We start from the raw sequence: 27,516 nt of genomic DNA on the forward strand, positions 1-27,516 counted from the left end.
TTATTTTCCCTGTGCTAATACCATAAAAGCTTCTCACTAAAAACAATTAAAATGAAGCTAAAACAGAGAGAAAATCCATGATGTCTTTTTTCCATTGTTTTCTGATATCTACTTTTATTTTTTTAAAGGATGAATATAAACATTTACATCATCAGTTCACCATTCATTAACCTAGAATCTAGATTGGAAATTTGGTCTTGCCTCCAAAATATTCACATAACAGTTTTCAATTTCAGAGTATTTGATACTGTACAGAAAAACTGCATAATTTCATACTTTCTATCTAAATCTTGTACAAGAAGTCTGAAAGTTAAAAAATTAAAAGATTCTATTAAATAGTTTATTATAATATTAATATGCAACTAAAAATAAGTGATAAAATATTTCTCGATTATTGTTTGTAATTACATTTCCCAAGTGTTGATAATTAAAGTACAAAACAGAAACCTTTTTCAGCCTCAAAAAAACGTATACATCATACAAAAAAAATAGTTATATTCTAGGTATGCAAAATTAATCAGAAACTAAAAATTGCATTTTAAAATATATTTGAAATCTTGAGTTTGAGGTAAAAATACTTATTCAATACTACTTTTTAACCGTAAAACACGAACATACTACATTTTTCTCTTTTGAATCTCTGTTACTACTTTTTTTATGTACGTGTATGCTCTACCTTAAAAGTAAATACATTAGATGACCTAATATATTCCCAGAAAAGCCCTGTAACCTGAAAAAATACTGTTCTAGTTTTTGTGACATCAGCATAATACTTGAAAGACATCCAGGTGGGAATGACACTCTGTGCCCCTAAATAAAGACAGAAAAGTGAATTCTATCTCAGAAAAGGGAAAGGAGACAATGTGAAGGTGCTCTTTAAAAACAAAAACCACTTTTAATGTATAATGGTATTTTCAATCTTTACAAATAAATTTAAAGGCTGATTATTAATCACCCAGAAATGGGACCACAAAGTCATCGTAGATGGCTCTTTACGACTTCCAGCTTAACGAGCTGTTTTCGAAGATGAGGAAAGACACAAAATATCATAAATGGGGCCATTACAGTGAAAAAGGAAACATGTTAGTATCATGTGTTCTGTAGTTTTGGTTGCCCCAACTTAAAAATACAGTTGGAACAATGTGAACAATATGGGTTACAGCAAAAGAGGAAGGAAGACAGAGATGTCTGGTAAGAGTAAGAGCTTGGAATTCTTCATCCTAATAATTTTTTTTTTAACTAATCTTTAAATACAAAAGGCTAATCTCGAAATACTCAGGGTAGAAGAAGTTTGCAGTATGTGATAAGACTTCATAATTGAGCCCCTTTGTCATTCGACTTTATAATCAAGGCTTATAAGAAACAAATATTCACATATGATATATATATTATCTACACATATAAATATGTCTATGTATGTATATATGTATATGTTCATGTATGTTTATACATATTTGGATATATATTTTACATATATAAAATTCAGCTTGACAGATGAGAAAAAAAAAAGAAAGAAGAAATAAATATTTTACCTAAAGTATAGAAACCCATTGCCAAACAATGAATGAGAAATAAAAGGTATGGTTCTGATAACCTAAAAAAAGCCAGCACATCAAGAATATTCTTGTACTTAGGGTGGCTTTACCGATGATATTCTCTCTTTCTAGAATGAGGCCCCATCCCCGGCACTTCTCTGAACCTGGTAAGCTCCTACTTCATCAGACAAACACTTTAAAAGACATTATGAAAGTGTCACATCTTCTGGAAGCTGTTCAGGATCCCACAGTAAATGCCAGTCTCACCCTCTTCTATGGCCCCAGGGCATGCGCACACCTCCTTCAGGCACTGACTGACCACCTGGCCTTGCACTGTGTCTCCTCCACCATTTAGTGTTGTCAAGACAATGCCTTTGTGTCTTCAGCATAGTGTCTGGCATAAAAGTAGGCATTTAATACATTTGTTGACATGAGAGAACCTTTAAGTGAATAAGCACACATATGAAAAATATTCTTTTTACAAATACTCTTTGTTCAGGAGAAATCTTTGAAACTCATAGAACTCAGTGAATCATATTTGTAGAAATGGAATGGTTCCATTTAGGATATTTCATCAAACATAAAATCTCTTGCTATAAGCTTTCAGACGACTCTGATGCTGCAGTATAATTTTTTACTGATCTGAGCAACTGTGAGATGAGGGGCAAAGGTGTAGCAAGTCCAGCATTTTAACTTGAAAGAATTTTAACACTGATAAAAAAAAAAAAAAAAGTTCAGTGCTTTTTTTTATTTGACTTTTTCTTTTTTTTTTTTTTTTTCCTAGGGTACTGGATAAGAGTAAGTCACCTAGCATGCAGGAATAAAAGTGACATAAATTGTGTAAATGAACATCAGGACAAAAGGCATTATCTACACCTTCCTTTCAATCTTTTGCTCTTAGTTTCTTTTTTCCTGTTCTCCTTTGGCACTGAATTTTTTTTTGTTGTCGTTATCACTGTTCCTCCATGATTCTAAGCAGAAAGAAGATAAATATGACCATCACTAAATCTCCCATTCCCAAAAGGACGACCCATTCATACGAGTGATTCTTCTATTATGAAAGTGCTTTGAAATATCTTGAATACAGGCACCAAACCAAACAGGACAGAAGCCCACAACAAGACAGAAATGAATGCAAACCAGCTCAGCTACAGTTGCTGGAATATTTGCAGTAGCTACCAGATTAACCTGTCATACAGCAACCTGACAAATCCAGAGTTGGCAGATGCAGAGGTGCAAATATATCCTAATTATATCTACAAATTCTAACCAAAGAACAGATTGTTTTATGTGTGTTGTATGTTCCTATGAGAAATGAACATTTTTAAGCAGCATATTTTTATGGGCTCACAGTATTATTTTTCCTCATGAAGATTAAAAATTGAGAAAACAAACTAGATGATGATATGAAATTTATATTTAAATGCTTAGTAAATGCATGTGGGCTCATCTTTCCTGTACTATTTGGAGAATCCCAATATTAAAATTTCAGATCCCATTAATCCTGATTACAACTACTAAAAATAAAGTGGAAACAAATAAAGAGGATGCTTGGAGCTAACTGGAGAAGTAAGAGATCATTTACAAATATTTGGAGGATTTACCATGGCGCAATTTTAAAGTTAATGACATAGTGGATTCAAAGATGTATGAAATATATTCTAAGACTTCAGAGAACATGCAGCGCATAAAGCAGAACAAAATAAGTGGCATAAAGGTTTGTTGGCAATGTATAACACCAATGCAATTAAAATTCTAATGTCCACTAGAGCAGTGAGGGAAGTATTTCCGAGGGATCTTGAGAGACCATTACTTACTCTTGCCATTCTGATGTCCTATTTTACTAAACCTACTCACTCCCATGATACAAACACCAGATCTCTTCACTGATGACCCACAATGGTCTACCTACAAACTCATATGTATTTCTTGGACCCATAGCTTCACCTCCAACTATTGCCTAGGCATATTCATGTTAGTGTCCCAAAGACACATCATACTCAATCTATTAAAAATTCTCAGTTTCTCCAGCCCTAAACCATCCTCCTGTGTTTCTATTTCAGTAAAACCGTCAAAACCATCTTTCCATGTTCTTGGGTTCAAAGTCTTGGACTCCTCCTTCGCCTCACTCCTAACCTTGAACCAAACCTGATTCTTCCCTACTAAGTGTGCTGTACTAAGTAAGGTTCTAAACTAATTAAACAGCCTGAAAATTAATATTCTTTCCTCCATTGTATAAACTTGACTATCTTTCCAATAAAATGTTGCATGGTTATCTTCCTTTATATTTTTCTCTCCTCCTTAAAAAGCATTAATGCCTTCTGCCCATTACATACAGAATATAACATAAACTTTTTGGTGAAATTTTAAGAGTTTGGCTCCTGCCTACATATCTAGCCATTTCTTCTTCCCTTGTACCACATGAACTAGTCATTCTAGAACCTTCCTTACACACTCCTGTGTTTGCTTATGCTGACCCACTCTGCCTGGAATGCCCGTCCCCCTGTGATGTCACTCTATGAAGAAGTTCTATTCATCCTTCAAGTGTCATCTGATCGAGAGTTTTCCCAGAGTGAGCAGCACTCCGCCTCTTCCCATCACTCTTTACTTTTTTATCCCATCTGCTTTACTTTTCCTCATAGCACTTATCAGATATTGCATAGCTCTTATTTATTTAGTGCCTGTATCCCAGCTATTGGATAAAATCTTCTAAAATGAGAGCCAGACACATATTTGTATGCTCAGTAATATTTTTTAAATTAGTTGAATTTAATCCTTCAGATACCATTGAATCTCATCTTTTGAAAGAGAAATAGACAGTGAGCTTTGTTCTCTTAAAGTAAGCATCAGTCTATCTTGCTTTATCTGTGTTTATATATATATTTCAACCTCATTAGATTGATAGACAGTGGTTTTAGTCATATTTTTATGAATTCAACGTGACGAGATCACCAAACCATTAAAGCTCTCTCCAATCTATTGAAATAGATCATCTTCAGTATGGTACATTAGGACAAAGATGAGAACAATTAAATCTTCAAACAATCTTCAGTTTGAGTATTTAGGAATCCAGAAGATAACTTCTAGACTCAGAGAAAACCTAGAAGATCTAGGATATTGCTTTATTTGGAACCACCACTGTTTAGATTCAGTGCTCTCTGTACTATTTCATTTTCTTTCTACCACACTGGCTGAGCAAGTTTTGAGTTTCTGACAAATGTCTGATCTGCTCCCACACAGATCCCCATACATGCAACAGTGAATTTCAGAGTGATTAAAATCTTGAGTTGGTGCAAATGTTTTTATAAGATTCCTTTAGGCTTTTAATGTTTGGGGGTAGTTTTGTTTGTTTGCTTGTTTGTTTGTTTTGTTTGTTTGTTTTTGTCTTTTTTCTTTTTTGTTTTTTTAGGTTATACTATGTTTTCAGGGTCAGGGGTTTCCTCTCATGTCGATACTTTAGATTCCCATGTACTGAGTCCTCTCTTATTTTACAACCAAGCGTTCATTTGGACTCTAAGTGGCTGGTGCATAATGCAGAATTACAAAAAGTGGAGGATAAGGATTGTGTCCAGCAGATCATTTGGACTAGTTAAACAAGTCTTAGAGTTTTCAATATAACAAATACTTATTTTTTAGAGTTGTTTGGGAAAAAAAATCATAAAGCTTTAATTCTACAATGCCACAAATATCTTTATGTATATGCATTTATTTACTTAGCATGCAACAAAAATTTGAGTACCAACTACATACGAAACACAATGCTGCACTAAAATATGACAAAACATTGTCTCTCTTGAGCTACATTATATTCTACCAAATTTCTTTTTTACAAGCAAGTGAATTTTATATGGAACATCTTAATTTTCTATTTTTAAAATTATTAACCAATGATGTTTTCGGTACTATGATGATGCACAGATCTAATATTAATAAAGAGGCCACTGCTCTCCAGGATGTGATTGTGAAAGTGCTTTCCCTTACTAAAATTCTATGATTCACTGAATATCGAACCCCCAAAGATGCACAGGAATATGATATTGCAAGCCTTTTTGAAATCATATGAAGAAACAGTATTATTTGAAGATACCAGGCAAAAGGGGAATTTGTTTGTTATCTGACACCTTCATAAATATTGATGCTTTTAACTTTGTTTTGTGAAAACACCTTTCATGGTAAACAGAATCTAAAATCCTTGAGTGTTTTCAGTGCTGCAAATCAAAGAGTTCGATACACTGGATAAATTGCCTGTTGTTCAAACTGTCTAGACCAATTCTCAAACTTGCATTTATAATAAAGAATTGAATTCCCTTAGATCAAAAATCAATTCTGTAGTGCATGAAAGTTATACCCCAATTTAAAAAATATTTCACTTGCGTTTTTATAAGATTTGATTAAACCAGCTGATATTCAGTGAAATATCTATTAATTTTAGTAACTTATCAAAGCAATTATATAGTGCTGATATATGTGAAGATTTTAGAAAAAATGGATGCAAAGCACTTGACCTTAAATATAATGAATACTTTTCAATATGTTTTTTAAACACAACATTTCTTTAAGATATAAAGTAACTAAGTCTAAACATCAAAGTATATTCTGCAAACATTTTAAATCAGTAATCAGATATTCTCAGTGCAAAAGAAATCTGCTGCTAGACATAGCTATCCCTAAGGGAGTGAATACCTTTGGCAATCCTGTTGTTCCAGATGTGTAAAGAATATACAGCGGATGTTCCGAAAGAACGGGAACACAATCATGGGACTGTGCTTTTGCCATCTCTTCATCCCAATCAAGGTCACGACCTGGAGCCAAAGGAACTGACTCCTGCAGAGCAAAAAAGTAGGAATATGCACTGAACAAAGGAGATCAAACCCGGAGAACAATGGAAAATAGCTAAATCTGTATTAGTCTGAGCATCCGACTGAAAATCCAAGCTTTCTATATATCACTAAATATCAGATTTATGACTAAATATCTCAGGGTCATGAGTTAAGGCAAACGTTCAAAGAAAGTCCAACAATTTAATGATTAACTGAGGTACATGTCTCCATAAATATATGTATACCATTAACTTTGTAAACTAATTTCTATTTTTCATAATCTATTTCCTTCACTTTAGAACAATTGTCTTCACAATGAAATGTCAACTAACCCATTAAAATTTATCTTCATACAAAGGCCATTTAGGAGTAATACTGTAGCCATCTTTTGAAATGAGATAATGTTAAATTATTTTCAGGAGTGGAGGAGAAATCTGCTTTTTCAAGAAGAAAAATAAGTTTCACAAAATAATGAGATTATGTAACAGATTTAAAATGCTATCCAAATTTTCCTCCATCTAGGTCATTGATTAGCATCATAGAAATGTCTGGGGATTTTTTTATTCCTAGAAACAAGCTGTGTGTTGTAAAATTTATAACAGAGTCATGAGTTAGACAGATATACCTTAAAAGAAGGTAGACAGACCTCTTTAAAAATGGTGCTAGTGAAATAAGCCAGATAGGTGAAGAATAAGGAAGGGAAAAATTATTCTAATGAGGAGTTACATCTATTTAAGTAAAGGTAAGACTTAGTACATGTCTAGTTATTTTCTGAAATGATAACTAAGCTAAAGATGACACATCAGAAAGTTTATAGTTGGTGAACTTGTTAGTATAGGCACCAGGCAAAACTACACATTCTTTAGTGAAAGTAATATCCATATGGAGAGTATATGTAACCATTCATTTCATCAAGGTGATGCTAAGCCCGGAGACTCTGAGAGATTTAGAAAACCCAGGCCATTTCCATTTTCTGACTCCTTGATGTATTAATCTGGGTTGTAAAAAATGATCATATTTTTAAAAGTTACATTAACAAATTAATACTTCAGTATAATATCACAAATACAATGCCTATATGAATAAACACATCAATAGATAACAATCTGAGTTCACCTTCAGGAAGGTGAAGTTTTAGACTTCTTCAGACTCACTTGAATAGCTCTAGATATGCCGCTTAGATAAATAAAAACGATTAACTGTGACCAAATTGTATATTTTCATTTGTTTTTACACATCAGATAAACATAACTAATTTCAAATTATCATCAAAATTACAAACCTATAAAAAAGTCATCACACTGCACAATTAAAAATGTCAACTGAATCATCACAAAAATAATTATGGATAAATGAAATGAGGATGTGAAAGAATGGTTATTTTTCAAGATAAGAAATACAGACATGTGTATAAAAGATTTGATGAAAGGAAGAGAGGAAAAAATTCAACATTAGCTTTTACATAAATACATTTACTTCCACAGACATGTCCTGCCTTGTTGCTATCATTTTTAAAAGGCAATATTGGGAGAGCACTACAGTTCACTGCTGTGATATTCCTTTGATTCTGTCATTGCTTGCCTGAGGCTTAGGAGTGGCAATCAGGTTGTTAAGAAGAGGCTCCATATGTGTCTCTCTGAAGTCACAGCGAAGCCAGCCCACTGGGATTAATTACCATCTAAACAGCAGGTTTAACATGAACGGTAAGAGACATCCAAAGCCCTGATCTAAAATAAAGATAAGTCAAAGTAGAGGAAAAGTTCTTGAGAGAAAGGGAAAGGGAGAGAAAGTGAGCCAGTTATGGGAGAGGGGTAGAGGGAGTGGATCTCCACCTATTAAGAGGAAAGAGAAGAGATTTGCATCAGAAAAATCTGAATGGGAAACATTTATATCCACAGTCAGCATGTTAGAAAGTGAACAACACATATCTTGTTGGTTAAAAATCACTTAACTGGAATTTAAATCTTGGCTTCACCACTTATTAGCTGTGACTTTGGGCTATGACCTCTATGACTCAGTTTCTTCATCTATAAAATGAGGCCAGTAATAGCAACTACTTTACCGGTTTGCGAGAATTAAATAAATATATGAAAGTACTTAGCATCAGGCCTAGCATAAGTTCTTTATAAATCCTACATTTCATATATGTATAAACAGCACACACATACTCACATCAACACTTTTGTATGCATGTGTTTCTACTCTTCCTCCAACCTTCTCTCACCCAAAGCCTTTATTGCTGACTTCGCAGTCCCTGAATTAATGGCAACAAACCTTTTTTATAAATATGCTTGAGGTCATCTGAAAGAAACTTAAAATCTTTCTTCGAGACAGTAAGAATATTAAAATCATTGAGTGTAGCGGTTCATGAACCGCAGGCTACTGAAACTTTACACGGGAATTTAATCTAGTAATGGGAATTGCTAGGTGGTGATCAAAATGACATAGTTTTAATGCTTTCTGTTCTTATGACTTGTCATTTAAGTATTTTCTGCAGCTAAGCTCTTAAGAGTTCTGCAAAATTATACATAATTTTTGTACTCTTATAATTTTTCTTCTGCAAAAAATTTTAAACTACTAGAAGCCCAAGTTAGTCCCACTATAAATAACTGTATACTTGCTTGAATGTAGAAATGAGGTGAACATTAGATCCAATTTACTAGGAAAAGCACTGTAAAATACATTCATCAGTGAATTATACTGCCTTTTCTTCCTTCATGGATCACAGAGTAATGAATCTGTTTAGAATATTCATATTTTGTTTTCCTAAACATAGTTTTTATTTCTGGACTAAAGACTTCTTCTAAAGTTTTTAAAAGGTATTTTACATACAAATTAATCACACCTCTCCACAAGACAGGATAATTTAGGCTCTAAGCAGGCAGTCAGAGTGTTCACATTCAGATCATGATCCTGACACTAGTAGCTGAGCAAGTTTCTCACCCTATTTATTGGATTCCTCTTCTTTAAAGTAGAGATAATACTATCACCTAGGTCACAGAGTTATCGGGAAAATATTTTAAATTATCCATTAGTAGAGTATCCTAAAAGTCATATGGTAAATGTATGCTAGTACTATTATTACTATCGTCATAATTTCAATTAATAAATGACACAGTAGACTATACATAGAATCCAATTCATTAATCTTGAGGGTGTTTCTGTGTTTCAATCTTTGTATTTAATCTAGTTTTTCATAAAGAGAAAATGTCGTTCATATCTAATATCCTTTCTTTTTTACCAAAAAATAGTGACGTTCAGGAAATATATTTAATGGTTTGTAAATCTAAGGTTTGTTTCAAATAATCGAAACTAAAATCATCGTTAGCACATCACTCTAAGCAAGAACTAAATTCAATATACAGATTACCATATTTGGACGACTATAAATGAGGACTTTATCTGGTTTGTGTTGTCCTATTCTCAGCGCTTCTTCTAGAAGTGGTATGTATTCTACCCTCCTTCCAGGTTCAATGCCAAATGATGCTGTGACAACCACCTTGGGCTACAATTAAAACAAATAAACAAACAATTGAGAATACTTAACAATCCTAATTAAGGTAATCACAATATTTTAAGTACAGACAAGCAGTTTAACATTTCTAAATAAATATTTGAATAATTCTGTTCTCTATTGAATAAACGGCCTGAAAACCAATAAACCTCCTTTTAGTGCTGTAGACCTAATCACTTCTATATAAATCTCACCTGTTCAAAATTACATGGCAATATGCTTTTGGCTAATAAGTGTAAGCTGTTAAAAAATACTTTTCAAATAATTCATTGAGCCAGATTTGCCATGAGCCAGTAAAATGCAAGCCTAGGGGCCATCACTTGCCTAGCCCCTGTAACAGTCAGCTGTTGTTGACATCGTAGCATTTCCCTAGGTGGGGCAGGCCAGCCACAGGTGCTATCAGGAAGCATTTTTAAGCTTTTTTATTTAAGCATATCTGCTTTAATGCCTAGAGACTGCAGAAGGATGGGACCCAAATCTCCAATAATTAATGATTCTTTTCTCATTCTAAAGACATATTTATTTTCACCAAATATTATATTTGTGATTTTGTCTTATTTTTCTTAAAAGGGCTCCCAAATAATTTAAGTTTCAAGCCCCACAAAGCCTGAACCTGCCCCTGTAATTAAGATACATTTGGCACTCTGACAACTTGCTAGTCTTCAAGGGATACACAGATATAGCCAAAAGGCATCCTTGAGGGGCAGAAGTTATTAGGGAGATTGCACTGTGGGCAAGCCTCAGATGTCCCACTGTGGTCAAAATACTCCATCCTCTCCATTGCACAAAAAGTTCTCCAAAGCCAAATTTGGATCTTATTTATCTCTGTGCCTCTTATGCCTAGTATGACGCTTGCCATACCATAAGCTCTCAATAAATATTTGTGTAGCTGAACCACAATTCTCATTAATTTACAGAAACAAACCTATCTTTATTCTCTTAAGTACATGGTTTCTTCACCAAGAAATCTGAAGCAAAGAAGACAGATAATAAATTATTCGGGAGACAGATAATCTATTCGAGATAGTGCATCTATTCCTGAATTCTGATTTCTGGTTACAATACATTTCATCTGGGGAAGGTTTATATTATGCCAAATATATGCATATATAGTGCTTTCTGCTTTTTGAATATCATTTAATATTCATGGAGCTGAGGTGAAATGCAGTTGCCTAGCTTGCCCCAGGTTATAAGTGATGGAATGAGAAAGAGGCCCATTCTGTCTGATTACAGAAACTTGCTCTTTCCACTATATCAATCTGCCTTTTGAAACAGAGGGAGGAAGGATAGAAAAGAAAAATAAGTCTTACTTCCTCTTGTTATGTTTTAAAGGTCAGACGTTTGAATATAACTCATACTATAATATCTGTAATACTTACAAAAATAACTCTGGATAACATTCCCTAAGATTAGAACTCTGAATAAATTAAGTTACATATCAAATTAAAAATATATAGAGAATATATCAAAACTTGAATAATTTAATAAAGTCAAAATGAGAGTCTTCCTCTAGAAAAATAAGCCCTTTCACATTTCCATTAGCCTTTTATTGGAGGTTTCATTTAGTCTAGACTGACTTGTTAGAATATAGTCTTCCCATCTTCTTCTGTTAAAAATAAAACTTTTTTTAAGTCTATTTAATTGAAAATCATGACATCGAAATCATCTCTGATTTCAACTACTAAATGTATCCAAATATCTCAGACATGCATCTCTATCTTCTTGCCTTTAATTCGCCCTGGTCAATGGTCTTGCCCATAACAATACGCACTTACTGCCTAAACTCTTTTAAAAAGATGTGTGTGCATGTGTGTTAGATAAAAATACCGCCAGTGGTATAGCATAAGTTTTATAAATTTTTATTTTTTTATATATCTCGATTATTCCACATTATATAAAATTTTACGAAGAAAAAATAATACATCTTATACCTGTATTTAAATGGTGTTTAGAATTTCTGTAGCTAAAAAACTGGAGTCTACAGCTTCCTTGGACAAGAAAGTTTGTTGATCCCCCCCAACTGTACATTTATTTGCAGGCCAATGATTGATTGATATCTCCCCCTAGATTTCCTTTTAAAAGCACTACCACAACATGTTGACAAAAGAAAGAAAAAACAAACCACAATGAAAACAACTAATACAGCCAGTTAGTTCACAAACCAGCTTCTAATCCTAATAATTCATCTATCCCAGATGAAGTCAGACATACAAAGCCTCACTCTATGCCTAGCACCCAGGGGGCCTTCAATATATGTTAGTTCCCTTCTTTATTAAGAATGTCTCATCTTGGGATTATAAAATTTTAAAGATCAATCATCTCTTACTCATAACACTCCTTTCCTTGATCTTCCCACTGCTATTGCCCATAGCTTCATGAACAGACCATCTACCAAAGGTTCTTATTCCAGCCTCTAGCCTTTCTCCCACTAGTACCATATCACAAGACTTGCTTCCTCTTAACATTGCTTAAAACGTAACACTCACCTGGTCAAGGTCTACAGAATCCAGTCCAGACATAAACTGCCTTTGCAAGCTTACTTTCTCCTCTCTCCCTCTTCAATCACATAGGTCTATTCACTGGCCTCCAAATGAATTTTACCCTTTCCTGCCTCTAAAGCTAGACTCATCTTCTTTTCCTCACCTTTAGGATCCCCTGATGTCATTCTCTTCAGCTAGCTGAATCTTAGCCAAGAGCTAACTCAAATCTCATGTCCTTCAGGAAGCTTTCTTTGGCCACTCAACTAAAAGAAATCACTCTTTCCTCTAAATCAGGGGTCTGCAAATTACGGCTGAAAACCACACCCTGCCTACACCATGTTTTCATAAAGTTTTATTGGAGCACTGCCATGCCCTTCCTTTCTGTAGCAACTAAAGCTGCTTTTGTGCTACAATGACAGATGAGTAGCTGCAACAGAAATCATATAACCCGCAACGCCTAAAACATTTACTATCAGCTAACATACAGAAAAAAGTTTGTTGATCCCTGCTCTAACTTCATAGAATAAGAATAGCTAACTTTTTTTTTTAATGAGTACTTTAGGCCAGGCATTGTGCTAAGTGTTCTAAATTCAACATCTCAATGATCTTTTATAACAGCCTTATCAAGTTTGGTATTTTAGTATCCCATTTAGACATGTAACTCCACCCGTTCCTGACAACCTCTCTTAACCATTCCTGGCAGTATGTAGATTACAAAATCTGTTATGTGTCCCATCCATTTGACAAGGATAATTTATTTTCCTGTTCCAAGTTCAGTACCAAGCACATAGTGGGAACCTAATAAATATATGTTGAATAAATTAGTTATTAGTTATTTTACTTGTCTCATGCACTGAAATATATAGCAAGCTAACTTAAAAGGCATTATAGTTTTTATTTCTCACAGCACCTAGCAAGATGTCTTTCACATAGGACTGACTCAAAATTAAATTTTTAGTTACTTGATATATGCCAAAGAAAAAGCACATTTTAAGTACCCTATTTGAAAGGAGGATCTAACAATTACAAATCACTCTTGGATGATCCATCTTCAAATATGGATGTACCATAAATAGTTCCTACTTGATTTCCACAAATAAAGCACTTACCTTTGCATGATCAATGCGACTACTTAGTTCTTTGGATGCAAATCCCCCAAATATAAGACTATGGATGGCTCCTATCCTTGCACATGAAAGCATGGTATATATTGCCTGTGGGATCATGGGCATGTAGATAACCACAGTGTCACCTTTCTTGACACCATGCTTGACCAAAACACCAGCCAGCTTAGAGACCTAGAACAAAATTATTAGATCAGCAAAGTGTTTTCTGCGTTATTTCACTAAATTTCTAAGGTAAGACAGGAATGCAAGAAGATGATCGCCCTCTTGGTAGTGGATTAAAAAAGCCTGAGTAACACATATTTGATGATGATGATAAAGGTTTAATAATAACAGACTAATAACAGACATCTCTATTATAATAATTGACTACAAACCAACTTACTGTTATTATACCTTATGAAATTCATGGCTTAAATTTGCTGAATTATTTATTCAACAATATATTTATTGAGCAACTGTTATGCATCATATAGCATCTTTAGAGTTGAAAACATGACATTGAAAAACAAAGACACAGATGTGTCTCTGTGAAGCTTTTATTCTAAAAAGTGAATCTGTCAAAAGTAATTATAAATGTAGAGAAATGTTCAGTTAGTTGTTGAAGGAAACAAGTATATATTAAGAAAGAAAACATACCATTATACACTTAAAAGGTAAAAAGACACAATTTTATTATTATTATTATTATTATTATTATTATTATTATTATTCCTATTTTAAAGGTAAGGTAACTGAGGCTCAGAAATAATAACTAACTAACCAGAGGTGAGAGAGTTAGTAAGTGGTGTAACCAGGATACAATCATAGGTCTTTTGACCTCGTATTCTTGCCCTTTTTACTGCTTCATGCCAATTTTTCTTTATAGTTTTTTATACTAATTTTCTATGCAAAGTGATTGCCCTCTATATTGAAACCAAACATAAAAACTTCTTTTTAACATGTGTTTTGGAGACCAATCATACAAATATCTCTGTCCTCTTAACTTGTGTTTTTGCAATTTCTAGTGATAAAGACAAAACAGATTATAAGCGCACACAACATAATTTGTTGCAAGAAACCTTTCATGGGCAATTACAGAAAGCTATGGGAACTATACCCAGATCTAAATGAATAAGAAGTCAGACATTCTTTCATTTAAAAATACATATATTTAGTGCCTTATATGCCAGACACTGTTTTCAGAAATAATAGTAAACAAAACAAAGATCTCTATCTTTAGAGTATTTATGTTTTAGAAGAGGAAATACTTAAAATAAACATAATAACTAATTACATATTATATTAAAGGTAATTAATGCTGCCAGGAAAGGAGAATAGAGCAAAGTAGAGGGTATTAGGGGTGCAAGGGTCATAATTATCAATGGTACATTAGGGTAGACCTCACTAAGAAAGTGACATGGAGAAAGACACGTAGAAAGTTGAGAATAAGTGAATATCTGTGACACCAGTACAAAGGTGTAAGTGGGATCACATGTGATGTAACTGAGGAACGGCAAGGAGACCAGGGGATCTGAAACAGAAAGAACAAGTAAGAAGGTGGTTGTGGATGGAGTGGGAGAACGCAGGGCCTGAAGGAATCTGGTGGACAGCTGGAAGGACTGTGGCTTGCCTTTGAACATGACTGCTCAAGAAAATAAAGAGAGGAAACCTGAGAGAAGAAATGAGGACACATGGCTATTTGCAGTGCCTTTCATTTCACTCTGCCTCTCCTACTTTTTGGAAAAGTTCAAAAGATTCTGAATCCTGGTCATTCTTATTACTTTTTCTCTTCATTCCCTTCCTCTGTGCAGATGGGGAAAGCTGTGGTCAAGGTTAAGGAAGCTGGTGAAAGAAGTAACAAACAACTGTATCAGGGTTTTATTCTTTCCTATATTGCAAACCATAATTTAGTGCTATTTTTTAAGAACGTAAAGCTGCCCTGCAGAAAAATACAAGAAAGATACACCAGAGTAATATAAATCATGAACTTAAATTCTACATGGAGCTCAAGAACCAAAATAAATACTGGAAAGTCATATCCAAACAACTCGGTGTGCAATCCTGTAGAGTGTGCCCGTGTTCAGTGATCATGTTACTGGGTGTCCCATTTAAGGTACAGCACTGGGAGAGACCAATGGCAAGAATTTGTCTCGTTTATGGCAATAACATCAGCATCTTGATAGTGTCTAGTTGCAAATAAAAATAATCTTCAACAAGACCCCATCTAGCAATGACTCAGTAACTTTATATTCATCTCACTTCACAATGTTGCCGAAAGATTCCCAAAACTTTTCTGTCCTCTGAAAGAAATAAAATTAATAAATTCAAGACCTTGATCTCAAAATGGCCTAATGTGACCACAAGATATATTTAAATTAGGGCCATAGCACATCATTAAAAAATGAGCCAACATATTAAAATTAGAAGTTTCATATACGAATCCAGATTCCCAGGTTCTCTTGAAAAATTAGAAGGTCTAGCAACACTGGGTTTGAGTCCTTGAATGACAATAATCAATGGAACCTGATGATCATCTGTTCGACTTGCCACAGACCACACCATTCCCTGGGGCTGTTTATCACAAAGCTTGCATTTTTCTTGCCATTCTGAGTTTAAAATATATTTGTCTACATCCATTTATGTAATGTACTTATACTACAGTTCTGTAACCATAGAATGTGATATATGCCAAAAACTGATTTTTCTCCCACCCACTTCTCCTAATTTATATTGTCTGCTTGGCTCCTGTAGGTATCCAAGTGGTTCACCGCAGTCCTGAAAACAACCTGCAGTCAAATTAGGCTGCACCAGATCTCTACAACCACTAGATGGTGTGTACTTAGCCCACCTCAACCTTGCTTCTTGCAGCTACTCCTCACTGTTTTGATAGACGCTGTGAAGACAAAATTACATGATCAGTAGAGAAAAAACATTTTTCGATACTTTCCAGGACCAAATGCCACACCAGTAAAATTGTGCATCGTAACTTCTAAATTTAATATATACACATGAATATGTGTGTATATATATGTACATATATATGTTTCTGATGAGACTTCAAATAAATAGGCTTATGAAAAACGTTAGCTCACGGTAAGAAAAAATAAATGGACATTGATTCAATATTAAAATATTTAAGAATGTTTCATAAAAAATAGTCTTTATTATTATTAAATTTAGAATTAGTCAATATGGGAGCCCCAGAACAGAACACTTAACAGTCTTGTCCCAGAGGTAAATATAATAATTTCAAAGATAAATGTAAGCAACAGTGAGAGATAAGAGGAAAAATCTAGAAATCTCAGTCACCTAAGAGTTTAAAATAACTTAAATAAAGGGCTATGAAATTTCAACACAGAAGACTATTTGCTGATTGCTATTTCAGGATTCATCTTGTTTTTTACTGATTTCAAATGAAAATTTATTGAGAGAAGAAAAATATTATTTTTATTCAATGTTCTATACATATTCTTATCTTACTATAGATGTCTGAGTATAGATTTTTGATTTCTATTATTATCCAAAGAGCAAATATTTTAATGTATACCTTTATAAATTATTGTTTTTCAACTAAAGTTAAATCATGTGCCATTCAACCATTCCATATTTATTTTTGCACCTTCTTAAAATTGTGATTTAAAATGATTTGATAGTGTTATATCAGGCATTTACCACCAAATTTGGGTTTCATTCTGACATCAAAGGAAATACATCCCATGCAATCATGGTCAAGCCATGCTACACTGCTCGCGTGAGGATAACTGAGCTGTGAAGGAAGCTTGAAGAAACACAAAGAATGTATACACTTATTTAGACACAATATTGCTTCTTCCCACTACAATTACACAAATTAATCATTATGTTGGTACTAATTTAAAGTCATTTTAAAATATAAGGATCCTGTCATTGATCCGATTTGTATAGCATCTGCTATGTATCCTACATTGAGGTCAAGTCTGCAGAAGCAAAACTATGGAAGACATGGTCCTTAAAAAAAAGGAATTTGGAATCGAGGAAAAAAACAGCATACATAAATAGTAATGATAAAGTAAGACAATGCAACAACTGATATTCATGTAATGTAAAATGGTTTGGTATACACATATATTTGGTTTATATATGACACACATTTGGTTTAGATACAAGTAAAACTTTAAATTTTAGAATTACATAATGAAAATATATTAGTATAAATAATGAAAAACATTTCCATCAACATTTTATGTATTCATTCTGGAAAATCTTCATTCAAAAGCAGTCTGAGGCTTAGTATAATTTCATGACCAAATGCCCCTGACACAGATATAAACAGCTGAAATTGACCAAAAACTATGTTCTATGGAGTATAATAGCACTTGCTTCACAAACAGCAAGTGTGCCCATCTAAAGAAAATCATGTTTGAACAACAAAGATAGTGTTGGTGTCCAAATTTTGGCAAAAAGATAACAATCATGAGCAACCTCACATCCATGTGAAAGAAAATTATATGAAAGACAAAGAGAAAGCATATTTTCAAGCTAAATGATGTTACACAGCAAATTCTAGTCTAATCAATCACAGAAAATATAACTGATTTAAAAGCCTATTATACTAACTGAGACATTTACTAAAATTAGGAATAAATAAGTTGTTCTTCAGAATACACAAATTTCCCATAGAAAGAGACAATTACCTAAAATACCACCATTTTACGTTTAAATATATTAAATATATTAAGTTAATTTTGTATTTGTGTACAAACACATACCATACACATATTTTTGGTTTTTCTACTTGTACACACATCTCTACAGAGATACCAAAAAAATAAAAATTTCTAGTGAATAGATTATTCTTTTAGTCATATACCAACTATGCACCCAGGTAAATAACTGCAAAAAGAATCAGTTATACTAAAACTGTTTAAGATCTGAAATGGTAGTAAAACTAAATTTTTTGAAAGGGAAACATTCAGGAATATAAATAGTTTTGTACAACATGAGAAGCTTCTAGAAATGTAATTTTTTTAAGTGACAATTTATTGGGCATGACATTGAGATAATTTTCATTTAAATATACTATACTAAATCAATTGTGAGATAGGCCTTTCAATAGCAAGAAAGTAGGAGTGATATTAATAAAAGGAGAGAAATCTTTCCTCAAAAGATAAAAGTGCACCATTTATATTCGAGTAGAATTTATTATTATTATCTAAAACACAGAGGAAAATATATTTCATATTTAAAAATGGAGTCTACTAAGTTTTGGAAGAAAAATTGTAAAATCCTCTGTTCAAAACAGTTATCTGCCAGTGGCTAGAAAACATTTACTAACATATTTCTCAAATAACTTTTCTCCAAATGAAGGAGTAGCTGTCTTTACTCAGAATAATCATTTTTCTCATTTCTGTTTTATTCGCAAGTGAGTTTCAATCAATATTTGGTCATTTTAAGATTAAACGTTTGCAAGCAAAAATGAAATAGAGAATCATTTAATACACTTATTGCAGACTCAAAATAATTGTAATTTCAATAATATGTATGCTTTCAAGACTAATAGGATTTTTAAACTATGTTTCATAGAAAATTAGTTCAATCCTACATTTTTCTATGCATATGTGCTCGGAGACTTGTCATTGAATATACCCTTCCATTTCTTTAATATTCATATGTCGTGATTTATAAGTAGATCATCAGAATTTATCACATCTTGAAAGAAACACCTTGTTAATTTTAAAATAGTGTTTCTACCTAACAGTCAGGCCATTGTTGACAGAGAAAATATCCTACCATCAAGAAGTCCAAGGTCTAAAAGAACGATAAATGTAATTGATGTCTATCATGAACACACGACATGACAAAAGTGTAGGTAACAAAAAAGAAAGTGTAATAGAAAGAATAGAAAAGAATAATGATTGCCTCCACTTTTTAACCATTTTAACATCTTTCTGTTCTAATAGTTGAGTAATAGTGATTTCTTCACGCTTTCACTCATTTTATAGTTTCTGCCAAAGTTCCTAATTCTCATGGCATTTGTTATTTAAATTAGGCATTTGTCTGAGAAAAGAAAAGAAGTTCAGAATGGACAGAATGGAAGTTCAGAATTCAGGGTGAAGACGGTTGTGAGATGGGCTGGAAAGTATAAAGAGACAGTATCACATATCATTTAGAGCTTTGTTAAGCCCTGTCAAGTTTAGATTTATCCTAAGAAGAATGTAATAATTCAAAAGTGTTAAGTTCTCTTTAGAAGAAGGCACTTTCCATATTCTTACAATGAAATGATCATTGCAAGAAATAGGACTGTGACACCGGGGATAAAAATAAATGATATGATTTGAGAACTACTTAGACTTTATAGGGATTGGTGATTGATGGATGCAAGGAAGTAGTAGAAAGAAGGAAGTTTAAGAATGGGTCCAGGTTTTGATTTTATCAACTACCTGGAAAGTGATGCTGTTCGAAAAGTTGGGTTCTGGGTTTGAATTAATGTTCCCTGTTAAAATAAGACATGGAAGTGGAAAAGTCAAAAGTTTAACATTTAGAGGGCAGAGGACAAAACTTATTAGATAAATGCTCAAAAAAAAATTAAAATTCAGTATTGAAGTCCCAATGGATATTGGAAACCATGAATTTATAGTAAATCCATATCTGTGGTTATGTGATTTTTCTCTAACAGGATTCAACATATAAAGATACAGGAATGAAGACAGTAAAGAATTAGATTGATCCACATCTGGAGTTTTGCCACAGAGGCGAGATGGAAAATAATGTTCAAGACAGTGAAGATATCAACAAGAGGGTTGTTTTATTAAAGAAGAATCTAATCAGGATAAACAGAAAAGTGAAAACAGAAAGACCCTTTAGGTAATGACCACACAAAGTCAAAACCATATAAAACCATGGTAGTTAAATGGATACCGTATCTAAAACTGCAAGCTGTCGAATAATGTGGTTTTGTTGCATTGTGTTAAGAATACCAGAGGTTTAAAATAGACACTCTGAAAGTTATGAGCCCCAATTTATATATGTTCTTTACCCTTGCCCCACTTTCCATCTACCAAAAAAGACAAACTCTAGAACTCCTTCATGCATGTGTTTCCAGCTGACCCTCCTCACAATGTCCTTTAGTCCTTGGAAAATTACACTATGATGTCCCCCTTCCCCTCCACTGCTCACTCCACGGCTCACATTTCCCACCATCTCAGGCAATCTCTTTCTCACAGACTACCTCCACTTGCCTCTTCCATGGTAACATCAACTTTACAACTCTTTAAAATGCTCAAAGACCTCTCAAAAATTTCTCATTGGTTTCTATCTATCTCTACACTTTCCTCTAACTGAACCTGCTTTTCTTTAGCACCAGTATCCAATTATTTTAAATTTGTATTCTTTGTATTTTCAATTATGAGCATTGCAAGAACATTATCTTTATTATTTTTCTTTGTAATGCACTGCATTTCAGCTATATTGCGTGCTAAGCAGTTTGGTGGCTAGACTGCACTCAGAAAAGTATCATTCATAGACAGATGGAAAAATATAGTACAAATTCCAATTAAACAGTTCTGAAATGAATTTTTAAAATATAACTCAATTCAAAGTTGATTACTTTCTGTATGTTTTCTAGAGTGATTCTAAAGAGAATATTCCAAGTACTGAAGCAAGTTTTATTACATTTTTAAAAATATAACCCACCTGGACTAAAATGTAACAGAAAATTTAATGATTAGAGAAGTCACTTATCACAATTTTGCATTCAGATCTCTATGGAGAAATCTAAAAAATAAAGCATAATGTGGTTAACATGCAAAGTTTTGCAAATATGTTTTAAAATGTATATAATCTACTATATTCTATTAATAAAGATCATCCAATTCAGTACAAACTTATGTAAGTCACCTAGATATGGCTATATTCCTTCAAAAAACATAAAGCCTGTGGTAATTATTTCCCTACATATTTGCTTATACATGCAAAATGTAAAAGTTATTATTTTGAAACAATTGCTGTGTCGCTGTTATGAACATCACATTAAATGACTAATGGAGAATTTTTTTTAAGTACCATTAACTCATGCTGTCAATTAAAGTCAAATTCCTCTCACTTTATCTAATAAATTGTTTACTGTAGTGTTTCTCAAACTGGGGGCTATGGAGGGATTCTCAAGGTCCATGAGTTCTCCATGAGAATTTTTAAACTTTGTGTTTTCATTTTGATGACAATTTTAAAAATAAATACTGCAAATTCTGAATTACTTGAAAACTCAAGCAATTACACTGTATTTTTGTATTTGTTTTTATAATCTCATGTAAGTAAAGGCCAGACGATGTCATGGTGTATTGTATAATAAAAAGCTTCATGAAAGTTCAGTATTATGGTGACAAAAGATTTGAGGCATCACAAGGAATATGTTTCAAAATTCAAAGGACCTAGGGCCACAGCACTCAGAACCACAAGCACTTTGCAATAAGACATTCAGTTCCAGCAAAACATCACTCACTATATAAAACTAATATTATCAATTTGAGCTTGACTGACTTTGTAGATTTGCTTTTATCCTGTTCATAAATCAGACAAGGCTTTGTATATGTAATGAGCTTAAAGAAAATATCAAGGCCTAGTTTTAACTGTACACTAAAATAAAAATAATTTCAGTCCATACTTAAAGTACTTAAGAATGTTTTTCCTTTATAAAGTGTTTATATGTCTCACGATTTTGAGAGGAAAAATGGTTTCTTTGATTTCCTTCTTCTTCTAAAGAAAGGGAAATATAAAAAGATCAAGAGACATCAACAGGAACCTTGCATCATTTAGAACAATTCTGCACTGATTATTTAATCAAAGCTTTAATTAAACAAACACCCCAGCATTTTTACAGACATTACATATAACAGGACAATGACATCAGGTGCATCAAATGCACTTCCCAGCATTCCACTTTGTTTCTGTTAACCTTTACAGTTTTGTTGGTCAATACATCCTGAAAATCAATCAATATACACAACGAGCTCACAGGGAACTTGTTAAAAACCCAGGAGTGGTACAAGGACATGAGATCATTGCAATAGTTCGGTCTGTTCCAATAGCATTAACATTACAAAAGGAGCCATACATATTTTTTAAATGAAAAATTCACAAACATAATGCACTGACTAGCAACTAATAAACAAAACAAACATAGATCATCACACATGCCAAGAATTTATCATAAATATTCATAAATAGATCAAATTTCCCATAAAAACTATACGTGATAAAGTTAATGTAATTCAGTTTTGTAATGGAAACAAAATTATCTTAAATCAAATATGGCATGAGAAAATGAATAATCAATTTCCCCCAGATCTTGAATCTTGACAATAATTCTATTGAATATAACCTTTCATTGATTTATTCAAATTTTTTTTACTTAACTACTACAAAGTACACGAACGTGAGAATAAAACTGCCAGATGGATTAAAATAATGTTAACAGCATCACTTCCCATACTACATATTTATTGATTTCAAAAAGTTTTATATGAAAAATATTTTGTTTCATACCCTCAAAATATGATTCTATCCCCATATCCTGATTTGCATCACTTGAGCCACACTCACTGTCTTCAATTTATGTTAATTAGCTTTACCCTCTACTTGCTATAAAAATTATGTCAGGTCAAATAATTTCATAGTTTCATACATTATCAAAGGTCAGAAACTGAAAGTTGATGCATTCACAGCTGTCCTAAAGTCGCTGACTACATAAAGAAAGGTGCAGGTGTCAGTCAACAGATAAAAGAATAATTGTTACCAACCACACTTTCACTTGTAGGAACATTTTCTTTTTCTTTTTCTTTTCTGTTCCTCCTTGAATTTAACAAATGCCTGTCTCCTTCCTCTACTCTTCAGTAATCTTCCCATTTTGTTTCCTATTTAATTTATCCTGACGGCCTTGAACTTCAGCCAACAAAGACAATCAGTTGTCTTCAGAGTGCATGCCTCGTCATTAAAGATGTCACCTCCATCTGATGTAGACTTCAGGAACACCTGTAGTGAGACCAACTATGACCATAGCACTTATTTCTATCTTTCTTTCATGATTTAGCTAACACATCACCTCCTCAGCAAAACCCTCTCTGACTTGTTAAGCTGGTCCTTTCTTCCTCTGTGCTACAAATGCACAAAGCTTTCTGGTTATTTTATCACTCATCTATTTTTGTCTTTTTCTCACCAAGCAAACTATGAACTGTTTGAATGCAGAAACTATGTCTTATTCATCTTTTTGACCCCTCTGCTTAATACAATAAGCATTCAATATATGTCTGAGGAGTACAGATCACTGAATATGTCTTCCTTCTTTACCTCTAGCATGCTATGAAACTTTATTTTTAACTAAAAATATTTGTTATTTGTTTCCCAGGACTCATTATTTATTGACATTAACAGGTTACAATTATTTATATGTACAATTTGGCATTCATTTTACCTATGAAATATAAGAATATTTGTGGTAGAAGCTCCCAATTTTCCATCAAAATGCATTCAGCTACATGGGATTTCCCAGCTTTCCTTGCAGCTGATGGATAAATGGAATGTGCAGGGAGTTATATGACATTTTGTGTAAGGGCCTTAAAACAGTATATCTGATTCTTTGCATCTTCTTCTGCCACCCCACGTGTGGGGATACAGGTGTCTGCTTCTGCTTCAAAGATGAAGAAAAGTGCAATAAACTAGGGCGGGGGTCCCTAACCCCTGGCTTCAGACTGGTACCGTGTAGAGCCAGATCTGAGACCAACCCATGGCCAAAGCATTGGCAAAGCCATGCTTGACTGTGTTGCAATCTTCCAAGGGCAGAGAAGCGAACAAATAGATGGCTACTTGTGGTTTAGCACAGATAACCAGTGGGTAAAGCCAGGCCTTTGGGAAATTATTGTGGCCAGCAAGTTTCAAGTCTCAAGAAGAAGACTCCCACCCCCTCCTTGACCTTTAGGTGTATATAATAAATGTGCTGAGCTTTCATCGGGATCATTGTATATCCATCAGAGTGCAATGTCCCATCTGGACCCATCTTTTCCTATATTCTGTCTCTGTGTTTTTCTTAATCCTCCCTCAGGTTAACCCTCTAATCATGTAGGTTGTGACAGTACCAGTGCACAGTCTGTTAGGAACTGGGCTGTACAGCAAGAGGTGAGCAGCGGGCCAGGGAGCAAAGTTTTATCTGTATTTGCAGCTGCTCAAAAGAGGTAGACTAGCATCACCACCTCAGCTCCACCTCAGATCATCAGGCATTAGATTCTCATAGGAACATTGGTATCTGGTGCCAAAAAGGTTGGGTACTGCTGAACTAGGGGATAAAGGGACAATAAGATTTCATCTGAATCATACCAAACCGAACCTCATCGATTCCGGATGAGAAATGCGTTTTAAATTTTAAGCCACTATATTATTGGGTATCTTTGTTTTAGCAGCTTAGCCTTTAACCTAACATTTAAGAAAATTTTTTGAAAAATGTTATATCAGTTATTAGGCAACTTTTTACTGACAAAAATGATCCAAGTATTTCTTTAATGTAATTGAAAGAAAGAGAACTAATTCACTTACAAGAAATAGTCTACCTTTCTAGGGTTCTACTAGAAAATTATAAAAAGCCTTCCCTTAGAGTGCAAAATTAAAAACACTGTGAATGATGGGGATTTATAGGTGGCTATTCTATGGTAGGCTGAATCAGACTTTTTTCAAGCTAGTAGGTGTAGTCAGATCCAAGATAAGACATATGCATGGAATAGCTTCCACCTGGTACAATCCACATTCTATCTTTTAACTGCCCAAGTACATGCAAATACTGCCATTATTAAGGGAATTTAATTTAAGTGGTGCCTATTCATTTCTCTACTGGACCATTTACCATCTTCAGGTGTCCAATCTTTCCCCCTACAGTCATGTCTTTTCTTCTTCAGAGAAGCCAAAGTTATTCCTTTAATGACATAGAGTTTCCTATTATACTTAGAATAAAATACAGGAGCTTTCCATCACACTTGGAATAAAACACAGTCTTTACCATGGCCTGCAAGGTCCTATATGATCTGACTCCTGGACACTCTCCCAACATCATCTTCCACCACTCTCCTCTTATCACTGGCTTCCTGACTCTCACCAGTGGCCCAAGTCCATTATTGCTTCAGGAGCTTTGCCTGTTACAACTTTCATATAAGTGTTCTCACAGTTCTCTCACAGTTATTATTCGGGTCTATGTCACTGGGTCATCTCAGCAACAAGTAGTGTCCCCTGACAAACTTAGATAAAACGGCAGCCCAAGTCACTCTGTAGCTTTATATTTTTCAATTATACTGCATTATTTTTTTTCACTTATATTGTACTATATTTTTATTCATAACATATCTCCCCAATTAAAGTGCAATCTTTCTGTGGGCAAAGACTACATCATTTGCCACTGTAATCCATGGTGTCCACAATAGTGCCTGATATATATTAGGTGTCCTAAAAGTGTGTTTTGAATAAATAAACAAATTTTACCCTACCATCATTCCAGTGCAAGAAATTAAATTCAAAGTAGGTAATTTACTGAGTTTGTTAACTTTACAAAAGATCAGAGTTTAGCCACTCTGAAGATAAGACAAATTATCTAATTAAGAACCTCTCAATTAATGATAAAAATAAATTAAATATATGTAAAAATAAAATCCACGCACCAGATTTCCAAGTTTCTAAAATTGGTCAAGTAAGGCAAATTTAAGAAGAGCTTTAGATAAGTCAGTATATAAACCTAATGGACAATGCATTAAAACAAGATTTTCACCTCATCAAAAAATAAAACTTTGCCAGAAAAAAAAAAATCACAATGTAGAGAAGACAAGTAATATTTTTGGAAATAATTATTTCTCATAGACAAAAATTATATTTTTATTTACTTTTTAATGAATGACTTATTGAATGTTCTCATGAATTCATTCAGTATATAACATGAGCTTATGCTGTGAGGCCTGTATTAAAGCATTGTGTAGCAAAATTAAAGAAAATATATCACTGATATCCTCAAGGAATTTTTACTCCAGTTGGGAGGTACACTAACAAGTAAGTACACTAATAATGCAAGTACACTAATAAGTAAAATAAAAAGCAGAAATGAACTATGCATAGAGAAAGTACAAGTAAAGTGTTCCAGACTTCAAAGCATGGTGAAATAGCTTCTAGAATTAAGGGAGATGCAAAGAAGCAAGTTTACACATCGGATCTCAGAAACAATGTATCTCTCTAAAAATCTGGTTGAGAAAATTCAAAAGGTTACAATATTGCTATTTCGAACCGATGTAAAAATTATCTTGAGACATTTTGAGTTTTGAACATGGAAAAAAGGAAGCTAGGAAATACTTGTGTTGTTTTCTTATTTAATTAATTCCTTCCTATATTATCTGTTAAATGGGTCTGATTTTTATTTTATTTACATGGAGTACTCTCAGGATCTAACTTAAATTTTAGTGTCTAAAAGTTATTCAAGTTTCTAGTTATAATTTTGATAAAAATTTAAATCAATAGTTGGTGTGCATGTGTGTGTGTGTGTGTGTGTGTGTGTATGCTCATCTTCAATTTCAAATTAAATACAAGTGGTTCTGCTACAATGCATTATGCATTGTATAAAATAGCTCACAAACATAATGAGACTTATGGGAAAATGGGGTGGAGCCAGACCACTCAATATCAACATAACTAGAGCCTTTTAATGATAATAAAAGTACTAGCAAAACATCATCTTCAGTAGATCGTTCCCAGCCTTAAACACTGGGGCTTATGCTTCCTGCTTTAAGTTATTCAACTGAAGGACACTCGCTTCCAAATTTTCTTTCAAAGAAATACTAGTAGAGACTAATAGAGTATAAATTTTATCATTAATTATATGTATAACAGGGGATACTATTTCTCAGCTTTAGATTTTCAAAAACATTTAACTCATCAACACTTGCACTAAAGGACCTTCATCATTTTTTTCTTAAGTTTTTTAGATATTGATAATGTATTCTCTTTGTGGAAATATCTTTGCCAAAGCTTGCTAACATGGTAACAGTCCAACAGAAAACTAAATTGGCG

The 27,516-nt window shown here is 33.5% G+C and overlaps 1 protein-coding gene across 3 annotated transcripts in view; it reads right to left on the reverse strand.

Annotated features, from left to right (window-relative positions):
* ACSS3 (acyl-CoA synthetase short chain family member 3) overlaps positions 1 to 27,516 on the reverse strand; it is a 149,123-nt gene that overhangs the window by 85,751 nt on the left and 35,856 nt on the right. Inside the window, exons 3-5 of one of the 3 annotated variants that reach the window (XM_016132365.2) lie at positions 13,459 to 13,647; positions 9,726 to 9,860; positions 6,219 to 6,359 (exon numbers count right to left, since the gene is read on the reverse strand). In XM_016132365.2, the coding sequence (XP_015987851.1) occupies positions 6,219 to 6,359; positions 9,726 to 9,860; positions 13,459 to 13,647 (465 nt within the window). The other 2 variants (XM_036237961.1, XM_016132366.2) reach the window with 2 other exon arrangements.

This window comes from Rousettus aegyptiacus, unplaced genomic scaffold (assembly GCF_014176215.1).
Source record: "Rousettus aegyptiacus isolate mRouAeg1 unplaced genomic scaffold, mRouAeg1.p scaffold_m13_p_2, whole genome shotgun sequence".
Lineage (NCBI taxonomy): Eukaryota > Metazoa > Chordata > Mammalia > Chiroptera > Pteropodidae > Rousettus > Rousettus aegyptiacus.